At 48.8% G+C, this 12,518-nt stretch overlaps 1 protein-coding gene across 2 annotated transcripts in view; it reads left to right on the forward strand.

The window, feature by feature from the left end:
• SGSM1 (small G protein signaling modulator 1) overlaps positions 1–12,518 on the forward strand; it is a 120,983-nt gene that overhangs the window by 61,822 nt on the left and 46,643 nt on the right. The window contains exons 11-15 of one of the 2 annotated variants that reach the window (XM_034949039.3): positions 326–489; positions 673–805; positions 6,364–6,528; positions 8,538–8,676; positions 11,412–11,476. In XM_034949039.3, the coding sequence (XP_034804930.3) occupies positions 326–489; positions 673–805; positions 6,364–6,528; positions 8,538–8,676; positions 11,412–11,476 (666 nt within the window). The remainder of the gene's footprint in view (positions 1–325; positions 490–672; positions 806–6,363; positions 6,529–8,537; positions 8,677–11,411; positions 11,477–12,518) is intronic. The other variant, XM_034949038.3, reaches the window with a different exon arrangement.

Raw genomic sequence — 12,518 nt, forward strand, 5'->3', positions numbered from 1 at the left:
GGTCAGGTAGACTTGTAAAGGATTCCTGAGGAGCGTAGGGTTCTAGGGGGCGTCTTTTTCCTCTGGTGGTTAATGTCAGGGAGGTCAACTCGGTTCTTCTTGACTTTGTCCTGTAGTCCCGTCAGAGGTGGATGGTGGATGAGATGAGAGAGACTCAGGGGAGGTAAAAACTGCTCCTGACCTTTGCCCAGGCCTTTCCCAGAGCCTCAGAGCAGGATCCCTGGGTCTGGCTTGGCACCCCTGGGGGATGTGCTTGCAGGAAGGGGCTGTCACCGTGCCTCATAGTGACTTCCACTGGGTCTTCTCTGGCTGGTGGTGGCGGCAGTTGACAGCGGCGGGACAGTGGTATTGGTCAGCCAGGACGGGATCCAGAGGCCGCCCTTCCGCTTCCCCAAGGGCGGGCACCTCCTGCAGTTCCTCTCGTGCCTGGAGAATGGGCTGCTCCCACATGGGCAGTTGGACCCGCCACTGTGGTCCCAGAGGGGTAAGGTGAGTGATCATCGGGACCCAGGGAGGCTGGGGTGGAGGCTGGTCACAGAGGGTGGTTGTTTTTGCCTGTGTGCCCTTATGTGGCTATGTGGCCTCATGCGCTCCCCACTGATACCCTCAGACTAAGCAAGTTGTGGGGACAGGTGTGTCCCAAGGACCTCATTTTGGGACATGTTTTTGCAGGGCAAAGTGTTTCCTAAACTGCGCAAGCGAAGCCCTCAGGGTTCTGCCGAGTCCACATCTTCAGACAAAGATGATGACGAGGCCACGGATTATGTGTTCAGGATCATCTACCCTGGCATGCAGTCGGAATTCGGTGAGCTGCCCTGTCCCGGGCCCCGGGGAGTCACCTGCTAACTGATCCTGAAAATGACTCCAGGTGTTTGAAACTAGAAGATGACAGGTCTGGATTCTGGGGCTAACAGGAGGATCTGGAAACAGAAAGTCGGTTTCTTGGCAGCCTCAGTTTCCCCCCAAATAAGAACAATAACCACCCTCTACTTGTCTAATAAAGTTGCCACTAGGAGAGGTGGCCTGGGGTAGTGGCAATGGCATAGGCTCTGGAATCCTGGCTGAACTTGGGCAAGTCATCTCAGCCCTCTGTGCCTCAGTTTCCTCATCTGTAAAATGGGCATGTTCATAGCACCAGTTTCATAGTCATTCTGGGGATTAAACAAGGTAAGGCGGCCGGGCATGGTGGCTCACACCCGTAATCCTGGCACTTTGGGAGGCTGAAATTTGGGAGGGAGCACTTTGGATTGCCTGAGCCCAGGAGTTTAAGACCAGCCTGGGCAACATGGCGAAACCCTGTCTCTACAAAAAATACAAAAATTAGCCAGGTGTGGTGGCATGCATCTGTGGTCCCAGCTATTTGGGAGGCTGAGGTGGGAGGATCACCTGAGCCTGGGGAGGTCGAGGCTGCAGTAAGCTGTGATAGTGTCATTGCACTCCAGCCTGGGCAACAAAGTGAAGGCCTGTCTCAAAATAAATGCAAATTAAAATATTTTTTAAATGAGATAAGGCATTTCACACATACAGAACACTCAAATGTTGCTGTTGTTGTTAATATTCTACTTCCCCTTATTATAAAGATTCAATGAGATGATGAGATATTCATTGTAGAGCCCATGGAGTAAGGCCTTGCACACAGCAGGCCCTCAGTAAGTTGTAGTCAAACTTTACACCTGTAGAGGCGAAGCAGAGCACCAGGCACTGGCACATGAGATGGGGTTGAATTCAAGCAGGTTGCACGGTGCCTGCCGTGACACAGACGCGCAGCAAATGGAAGTTCTTACTAGTAAGCGCATCACCATTGTGGGGCTATGGTGAGGATTCAGTGAATTAAGATTCGCAAAGTACTTAGAAGAGGGCCCGGTGTTTATGAAGCATTGTATGGGTGTCTGTTAAACAAATCAGTATTGAGTGGTAGGTTCTTTCTGTTCACTTCATTTTATTTAACATGGAGCGGCCCTCATGTTCCCATCCGAGGATAATGGCTCTGAGCCTCCCTTTGCTGAAGCAGCCACGTGCTGGGCAGTGAGAGGCTCTTTTGAGAGCAGATGTCCTCCTGGACAAGGCTGGAACCCCTTAAGTGCTACAGTGTCCTGAAGTGTTCATGACCATGTCTATTCCTGCCCTGGATCAGGGCCTCCCAGCCACTCCATGGAACCAGGCGCCCACTATCCTGGCTGGACACCAAGGCTGTTATGGGCCCCAGGGCTGAAAGGGCTCCATGTATGAGGGTGAAATCCCCTGGGATGCCGAGCCAGCGTCTGTTCTGTTGCCCCTGAACTTGGGCTTCCCACCCCTGTGAAGACCAACATTCATTAAGAGTTCTACTCGAGAGCCAGTTGTCAGAGAGGGCCAGATCCCCTATAGTTGCCTTCCCAGGAAACTCCACAGCTTCTCATCCAACAGGCAATGTGTACACTCCCGCTGGGAGCTAGGCAGAGTGCTGGGTGTTTAATTTATTTGGAGATTCTCCATGTCATCCTCCTGTGGCTTGATGAAGGCCAGTGGAACAGTGAGGACACTGGCTGTGCTCACCCACATCCTCAGCATTTCCCATTCTGTACATGCTGTTCAGCTACCAGCTGCAGCTCCCTGCCTCAGTATCTCTTTGCCTGAGGGTTTTCTCTGGCCACAAGAGTCCCTTCTGGCCAGGGATGGGGCATATTGGAAGCATCGGGGAACCAGTGCCTCCCTGGAGCAGCCCTCAGCTCATGGCTGATAGGAGTTAGTGTATCAATGTCCCAGCTCCCTCTCCCTTTGTGAGGCAAACTCTGACATACATGTTCTGCACAGTCTCCCAGAGCTTCCATGGGAGATTGAGCACAGTTACCTCTACTGGTAACTTGCTTGGCAACTAACCCTTTACTCCCTCCCCTTTTCTTTGTCTCAATTTGCCTCTCCCTTACTGATGTGCCTTTGGAACTTGTACTTGGATCCTTGTCTGCCCTTGAGGAAACTCCCAACTAATTCAGTTTACCTAGAATTGGACATCTGAACCTTAGCGTTACTGTCATTTGGGATGGAATAATTCTTTGTTGTAGGAGGTGGTCCTGTGCATTGTGGGATGTTGAGCACCCACTAGATGCCAAGTAGCAAACTTACTTTGCTCTAAGTTGTGACAACCAGATATGTCTCTAGACATTGCCAGGTGTCCTCTGGAGGGTGGCAAAATTGTCTCTGCTTGAGAATCGTTGGTTTAGAGAAAAGAAGGCATCACTGTATTCAGCTCTGCCACTGCGGTGTGGTTAAGTGACCTGTCCTCCGCAGGCCTCACTTCCTTCTCTGTAGAATGGGGTAACAGCAGTCCCCACCAGCAGCATATTCTGAGGAATCAGCAAGATCATTTCTAAAACACCTGGTGACCTGACATGGGGCCTGATGCTTGGCAGACGCTCAGTAAGCAATAGTAGGTATGGTGTCTTGAGTGCCACTGTGTGCCAGGCCCACTTCTGTCTGCTGTCCCACTGTCCCTATCTTAACTCATTCCATCCTCACCATTAGCCCTCCCAGGTTGTCATCACCATCCCCCATTTTGCAAGGGGAAACTGATGCACAGAAGGGTTAAGCAACTAGTCCAGGATCACACAACTAATTCTTGTCATGGCTGGGATTTGAACGCTGGGGGTCTGGCTCCAGAGCCTGTGCCTCTAACCACCACTCCATGCACATCGTTTTGACTGGCAGGGAGAGGGCATTGTGGTTTCACTCCCTTCAGTCTCAAGGTCAACTTCAACCCACATGGAAATGGCAACTGCATCCTTGGTTGATTTTCTGGGGCTTGAGCCGCACAGGCTTAAGAAAAACAGTCATCCTGTGGTTTCCATTTGTGAGAGGTTTCCATCTGTAAGAGGTAAGAAGTTCTATCTGAAAGAATGCCTAAATCAGAAGTCAACAAACCCCTTTTCATGGGCCAATTTCGGCCCACTCACCTGTTTTTGTAAATAAAGTTTTATTGGAACACAGCCACATCCATTCATTTATATATCATTTATGGCTGTTTTCATGCCACAGCAGCAGAGGTGAATCGTTGTGACAGAGGTCATATGGCCCACAAAGTTGAAAGTATTTACTGTCAGGCTCTTAACAGAAGAAATTTGCAGATATATGCCTTAAATATAAAGGATTTCACCCTGTGGGAGGGGAGATGTGACCACAGATGTTTCTAAGCTGCCTCTCAGTGTCTCATCAGCCCTGTCTCCACTGGGTTCTTTGCCTGCCCCTGTGCTCTGGGGAGGCAAGGACAAGTTCCAAAATATGTGGACAGGTTCACATCAGATAAGGGCATTTTCAGACCCCTCTGCTTCTGAGATTGTCTCTGTACTGTCTAGCAGGGTAGCCATGGGCTACATGTGGCTACTGGGCTCCTGAAACGTCTCCAGGGCAAATGGGGATGTGCTGGAAGTGTAAGATACACACTGGATTTTGAGACTTTGTTAAAAAAAAAAGTCTCAATAATTTTATATTGATTAGATGTTAAAATAGTAACATTTTGGATAGATTAGGTTAGACAAAATATATTGTTGGAATTGATTTCACCTGTTCTTTTAACCTTTTAATGTGGCTACAAAAATTTTTAAATTATGCCAGGCCCAGTGGCCCACGCCTGTAATCCCAGCACTTTGCGGGGCCGAGGCAGGCAGATCACGAGGTCAGGAGATTTGAGACCATCCTGGCTAACACGGTGAAACCCCATCTCTACTAAAAATACAAAAAACTAGCCGGGCGTGGTGGCACATGTCTGTAGTCCCAGCTACTCGGGAGGCTGAGTCAGGAGAATTGCTTGAACCCAGGAGGCGGAGGTTTTGGTGAGCCGAGATTGTGCCATTGCGCTCCAGCCTGGGCAACAGAGCGAGACTCCATCTCAAAAAAAAAAGAAATTTTTTTTAATTACATATGTGGCTCAATTGTAATTTTTTTTTTTTTTTGGCAGGGTCTTGCTCTGTTGCCCAGGCTGGAGTGCGGTGGTGCAATCATGGCTCACTGCAGCCTCAACCTCCTGGGCTCAGTCGATCCTTCCACCTCAGCCTCCTGGGTAGCTGGAATCACAGGCACAAGCCACCATACCTGGCTACTTTTTTTGGATTTTTTGTAGAGATGGGGTTTTGCCATGTTGCCCAGGCTGGACTTGGAACTCCTGGGCTCAAGCAATTCATCCGCCTCGGGCTCCCAAAGTCCTGGGATTGCAGGCGTGAGCCACCTCCCAGCCTCTTGATTGTGTTTCTATTGGATAATGCTGGTCTACCGTGGGGTTTCTCAGCCTCAGCACTGTTGACATTTAGGGCTGAATAATTCCTTGTGTGGGGGTTGCCTTGTGTATTCTACGATGTTGAGCAGCATCCCTGGCCTCCAGCTACTAGATGACAGTAGCACCTAATTAATCCCCAAGGCGTGAAAACCCAAAGTGTCTCCAAGCATCAACAGGATTGCCCTGTTTTGAGAACAGATGGTGTGGAGAGACAAGTGCCTATGAGAAACAGCTGAGGGAGAAAGAGTAGGCTCAGAGTCAAGTCCTCAGGCCAGGCACAGTGGCTCATGCCTATAATCCCAGCACTTTGGGAGGCTGAGGCGGGAGGATGGCTTGAGCCCAGGAATTCGAGATCAGCCTGGGCAACATGGTAAAACCCCAACTCTACAAAAAATTTTAAAACATTAGCTGTCCATGCTGGCACGTGCCTGTAGTCCCAGCTACTCAGGAGACTGAGGATGGAGGATCACTTGAGCCTGGGAGATCAGGGCTGCAGTGAGCCACGTTTGTGCCACTGTACATCAGCCTGGATGACAAAACAAGACCCTGCCTCAGAAAAAAAAAAAAAAAGTCAAATCCCCTGGGTTAGGATCTTGGCTCCTCTCCTCATTAGCTAGGTGGTTTTGGGCATGTTGCTTAAACTCTCCATGCCTCAGTTTTCTAATCTGTAAAAGGGGTTAATGATAGTACTGTACTCAGTAGGGACAGCAGTTGTTAGTGGAAAGAGGAGAGGGACTTCAATCAAAAAGACTAGATACGTCTGTTACTGCCTGGCAGGGCTTTGGGTGATTAAGTCATGCCATCATTCTGAGCCTCAGTTTCTTCTTCTGCAAAATAGAAGAGGGAGGATGCATCCCTCACAGGGTCGCGAAGAACAGTAACTGGTTTCCTTAGGTTTGCTCAGGTCGTAAACTTCCTAGCCTGACACTCAGCGCATAGTTGGCACTTTATAAAAATCAGCATTCTTTCTTCTAATTGAACACAGTGAATGTGGGAGCTGTGTGGAGCCGGGAATGGGGAGGGTTGGAGCCCCCAGAAACGGGCTCTTCCAGCTGTCTCAGTGTCCTGCCCACCGCAGAACCCCCACCTCACTGGTTCTTTCTGTTTTGTGTCTCAAGTTGCCCCCGACCTCTTGGGCAGCACTTCCTCCGTCTCTGTGGGCCCTGCCTGGATGATGGTTCCTGCAGGCCGGTCCATGCTGGTGGTGGCCAGAGGGAGTCAGTGGGAGCCATCCAGATGGGACACTACTCTCCCCACGCCAAGCCCGAAGGAGCAGCCCCCCAGTAATGTCTGGGATCTCCCCTTCCCCAGGGGCTGGGTGCCAGCCACCTCTGCCATGTTGTCATTTGAGTTCTGGTCCCAAGGGAGATGGAGGCAGGAAGGGAGATGGAGGCAGAGGGATTGATGCCCTCCTGCTGTCCAGCCTCCACCCTATGGAAGGCAGCTTGCAGTGTTGTAGGTTCAGTAGCGAAGGGATCAATTGGTGATGTCTGCATGGATGTGGGTGTGAGAGGCTGAGATGGAGGAAGGTATGGTTGCCATGCTTGGGCTAAACTGGTCAGTGCATCCCTGAGATTGGCTAAGAACTGGGGCTTTTTTTCTAGAACATTTTACAGGGGCTTACTGATCTTGGCTAGCTCATGGGTGAGTCTACATGGGGAAGAATAGTGTAACAAGCCACATTTGGTGGCTGCAAGAATTACATCGTATAGGCAGCTTCCTCTTCTGTCAGTGGGTAGGGGCTGACCTTGTCAGCTACGGAGCTCTGATGGCAAGAGGACCAGTTCCACAACTCTCCCTTACCTTGGGGCCCAAGGAAGAGGGGTATTACCAGTTGTCCTGTGGGGACCATGACATATGGGAAAAAAAGTGTGCAACTCTCTTCACTTCCTACAGCAGGGATTAGAAAACTAAGATTCATGGGCTGAATTCACCCCCATTCTGTACCAGCCTATGGGCTAAGAATGTTTTTTCAATTTTTAAATGATCCAAAAAAGCCAAAAGGAGAGTAATATTTTGTGACATGAAAATGATACGACATTCACATTTCAGTATTTATAAATAAAGTTTATTTTATTAGAACAGGTGCATGCTTCCTTTTTTACATTTTGTTTATGGTTACTTTTGCACTAGAACGACAGAATCAGGTGCTTATGACAGAGGCCAAATGGCTTACAAACACTAAAATATTTACTAGCTGTCCCTTTACAGAAAAAGTTTTTATGGATCCCTGTTTTAAAGAAAATAAAAGAATGGCGTGAACCCAGGAGGCGGAGCTTGCAGTGAGCTGAGACCATGCCACTGCACTCCAGCCTGGGCAATAAAGCGAGACTCCGTCTCAAAAAAAAAAAAAAAAGAAAAGAAAGAAAGAAAGAAAAAAGAAAAAGAAAAAGAAAATAAAGCTTTTGCACCTGTCTAGGACTACCAAGAGGCCAGGAAGTTGACTATAGAAATGGTAATGCATATGTCCCCAGTATGTTTGTTACGTGGTTTTGTAGACTCTCCAGTTCTTATGAAGCTGAGAAAGAAAAATAAATAAAGGAAGCTATGAGTTGCTGTATCCTGAGAGTGGCTGGTCAGGAATCACCAGTGTCCAAAAGTTAGGAAATCAGAGTCTGTCGAATGTACCTGCTGTATCAAAATTGCTTTAGAAATACAGATTTGAGAGCTCTGTCTCTAGGATTTAGTTGAGTAGGCCAGGAGTGTGGGGCAGGCATATTGCTTTTTAACAAGCTTCCCACGTGATTTTAGGGAGTCGCTAATATGTTTGAGACCCACTTGCTGGAGCAGCTTTAGCCTCAGTACCATGGACAGCGCAGGTGCCCTCTTCATCAGCAGGGGCTTCACTGGGTCTCTGGCACTTGGGTGCCCTGCCTCGTCTATTGAGTCAGGCTCCCTTCCATCTCAGCCATGAGGCCTGTCTCTTCTCCAGAATCATCCAGCAGGCTCCCCTTCCCTCCTGCAGCATCCTGTGAACATGACTAAGTGACAACATGGCGAGGCTTGGCCTCCTGTTCTGGGATTGGGCCTGGTTTCTTGGCTCTTAGCTCTCTGTGTCCTCTTCTTCTCTTTGGCTGTCATCAGCTCTGCCCCAGATTTTGGTGGTGGCTTTCATTGGATCAGGCAGACTCAAGGATGATTAGGGCTGCTGTTTCCTACTGTCATCTTCAGGGTCTTTTCCTATCTCTGTGCTGGCTGGGGCGGGTGAGCTGCTTGCTCTAGGGTGAGATTTCTGTGACCCACATAGGTTTAACCAGGGTGATTCTTCTGCCTCTCCTTCTATCCACCACAGTGCCCCAGGATCTGATGGACGTCTCTGTAAGCAACCTCCCATCCCTGTGGCAGCCCAGTCCCCGGAAGTCCTCCTGTTCATCCTGTTCACAGAGTGGCTCGGCTGATGGTAGCTCGACCAATGGCTGCAACCATGAGAGGTATGAGGGGCTTGAGCTGCAGATGGAGGGAGCTGAAGGATGTACCAGAGATCTGTAGATGCCCATGTCTTACCCTGCACTGAATTCAGAGTGAGCATAACCTGCGGACTCAGGCAGATATAGGTTAAATCCTGGCCATGAAATCCTAGCTGTTAGAGGTTACATGTAATAGTCAGGATAAACAAGGTTATGCTGCAGTAACAAACAGTCCTAAAACCTCAGTGGCTTTTTTACAACAAAAGTTTATTTATCATGCGTGCTGTGTTTCTATCATGGGTCAGCTGGTGGCTGTTTTTTCCACACTAAAGGGCCTGGGTGATGGAGCAGCTACCATCTTGAATGTTGCCAGTTACAATGACAGGGAAAGGTAGCTCTGCAGAGGTTGGAACCTACGATAAAAAGGCTCTGCCCAAAAGCAGCACATGTCATATCCACTCACAGCCCATTGGCCCCATCCACAAGGGGACAGTAAGTGCAGCCCTACCATACACCTAGAAGGCAAAATAATCCCAGAAATATTATTTAACGACAACCACATCTCAGTTTGCACCTCCACACAGTGGAAATTCCAGTTCTTAACTTTATATGGCTGTGGTAAGGACCAGCTCAGGTAATGGTTTAAAGTGGCCAGAATGTGGCACCTGCACATGGTACTGTTCAGTAAATGACACTTACTGTTTTATTATATAAAGTTAAATCTCAAGCTCATCTTCTGTTTGCCCATAGATCCTTTGTCTCTTTGAAACTGTTCAGCCAACTCATGAGACTGGTTTTGTTTTCCCCTGGTGCAACCTGGCCTGGCCTGAGAAAATAGAACCCTTTTGTCCTTGCGGGGCTTCTGTCCTAGTGGGTGGTCCAGTCATCAGCCATAGGATATAAGGGATGGGGGCCGGCATCAAATTTTTGAAGTCATCCAATCCCCTAGTTCCTCAGGGTGTGGTCCGTGAACCAGCATCAGCACCTGGGCAAATTCTGAGTCTCTCATCCCAAACTTGCTGAATCAGAACCTGTATTTAACATGGTTTCAAGACCATGCGTATACTTTAAAGTTTGAGAAGTGCTAATATTACTGGAGATTCTTTTTTTTTTTTTTTTTTTTTTTGAGACTGAGTCTCTTTCTGTCGCCCAGGCTGGAGTGCAATGGCGTGATCTCGGCTCACTTCAACCTCCGCCTCCCGGGTTTAAGCAATTCTCCTGCCTCAGCCTCCCGAGTAGCTGGGACTACAGGCATGGGCCACCATTCCTGGCTAGTTTTTGTGTTTTTAGTAGAGATGGGGTTTCACTATGTTGGCCAGTCTGCTCTCGAACCCCTGACCTCAAGTGATCCGCCCGCCTTGGCCTCCCAAAGTGCTGGGATTACAAGCATGAGCCACCGTGCCCCGCCTGGAGATTCTCTTATCATGCATTAGAATCACCTGGGCTAGGTGGCAAAACATATCAGTTCCTGGACTACTTCCTAGAGGTCCTGACTGAGTAGGTATGTGCAGGACCCAGGAATCCACATGTTGGAGAAACTCCAAGTAACTCTTGGGCTGATGGTCCGTGGACCAGTGAGAAAGGCTGCTATAACCCATTGCCCCCTCCCCTGTTGTAGCATCTGCTTACACACCTGGAGTGATGGAGAGCTCACTACCTTGCAGAAAGCGAAGTCTACAGTGGGAAAGCTGTTGATGTGATCCTATTCTGATGTAATGTGAGCAAGTCTGAGCCTCATCAACCTGAGGGCACAAAGGGGAACTCTTTACTGTTTAATGTTCCTAACTGTCTCAATGTGCCTAAGTGGAGGACTTCAGCTATGCTCCTTCTGCCCTGCCCCAGTCTACCTGTTTTTCTGGATGTCTCCTGGGATGTCCTGAGAACAAATATGCAGATATTCTTCCATTCTATCCTCTACGAGAGTGTACAACACTCCTTTCAGCAGTCCTGGATTTCTCCAACAATGCTAGAATCTGACTCCTCTCACCTCTTTCAGCCGAAAAAGTTCCCAAAAATTCCCATGCAAGGAGAAGCTTTGAGGCATCACCTGCTTAGCAATCAGCCAGACTCTGAATCCCACTTTGGCTCAGCTTGGTTCAGCTGGATCACTTTACAAATCAGAACTCTTTCTGCAAGTGATAGAAACCCACTTCAAACTGGTTCAAGTACAAAAGGAAATTTGTTGGTGTAACTGAGAAGCTTAGAGGCACAGTGGCTTCAGGCATGGCTGGATACAGATGATCGAAATAGGAATCTCTGTTTCTTCAGCTCTTGGCTCTGCTTGCCTCTATGATGGTTCCATCCTCAGACAGGTGCTTCCTATGCAGTGGCAAAGATGGCTCCCAGCAGCCACTGCCCTATATCCCACTGGCTTAGAAACCCATTCAGAAAAGTGTCTGTTACCTAGTAATTCCAACAAAAGTCCCAGGGCTAATTCTCATTGGCTCAGGTTGGGTCACATGACCATCTCTGCCCCAGTCACTGTGACTCCAACCTGAGTCCTGTAGTGGGCAGAGTCATCCACATACAAACCACACAGACAGTTGTGGAGAGCGTGATTTCTCAAGGGAAAATCAGGGGGCTGGTAGCAGAAGAGGCAATGATGCTGTACAGGTAGAGGTAATAGCAGCCCTCCCTACAGTCTCTCTGACTGGCTGATTTTAATCTGCCCTTTAGAGATAACACATGGTTATCCTCTCCAGAAAATCTGGGCTGTGTTTGGATCTATTCTAAGCATCTCCCTCTTTCTCCACCTGCAGGGCTCCCCTGAAACTTCTCTGTGACAATATGAAGTACCAGATCCTCTCCAGAGCCTTCTATGGATGTACGTATAGGGCTCCATTGCCAGTGTGTCTCCGTGGAGCAGCTATTGGTGCCTGCTGTATGCCAGCAATATCAAAAGATACTGGCTCTGGAGTTTGAACCTCTCCTCCTCTATTCCCTAGATGTCTGGTTTCAGTGACGTTACATGAACTTCTCTGAGCCTCAGTTTTCTTGTCTACTGACGGGATAAATTTTACCCCTGGGTCCTGAGAGAGGACAGTGGACAGTGGGGTCCCCTGGGGACAGAGATTTGGTTTAATCACCACTGCATCCCCAGGTGCTACAGTGGAGGATTTGTTTTCAGGATTGAATGAGGACCATGTAGAAAGCCCCAGCACCTAGTATTGCATGCTGTAGGTGCTCAATAAATGTCAGTTTCCTTCTCTCGTGGGCAGAAGCAGCAGAAAGAGTAAGGTGACCTTATCCCTCCCCCAAAACTTAAATATTAAATTCATAATACTTGTATTATGATTATTCCTGTTTAACAGATGAAGACACTAAGGCACAGAGAGGCAAGATGACTTGCCTAAGGTCACACAGCTAACAAGCAGTAGAGCTGAGACTCAAACCCTGGCATGTCTGACTCCAAAAGCTTTGTGTTTTCCTCTCTGCTGTCTTTTTTTTTTGAGACAGAGTCTCGCTCTGTCACCCAGGCTGGAGTGCAGTGGCTTGATCTCGGCTCACTGCAAGCTCCACCTCCTGGGTTCACGCCATTCTCCTGCCTGAGCCTCTTGAGTAGCTGGGATTACAGGCACCCGCCACCACACCCAGCTAATTTTTCTGTTTTTAGTAGAGACGGGTTTCACCATGTTGGCCAGGCTGGTCTCGAACTCCTGACCTCCGGTGATCCACCCACCTCAGGCTCCCAAAGTGCTGGGATTACAGGCATGAGCCACCACATCTGTCTCTGCCACCTTGATTTTTCAGTTTTATTTCCCCAGCCTGACAGCCTAGATGGGGAAGATAAAATGTGTGTGTATTTTCAGGAATTCTAGAAACATCTTAATACAACCTGCATGGGTCTGTGAAACAGCAGTGGAGCT

Source organism: Pan paniscus, chromosome 23, assembly GCF_029289425.2.
Source record: "Pan paniscus chromosome 23, NHGRI_mPanPan1-v2.0_pri, whole genome shotgun sequence".
NCBI classification, from domain to species: Eukaryota; Metazoa; Chordata; class Mammalia; order Primates; family Hominidae; genus Pan; species Pan paniscus.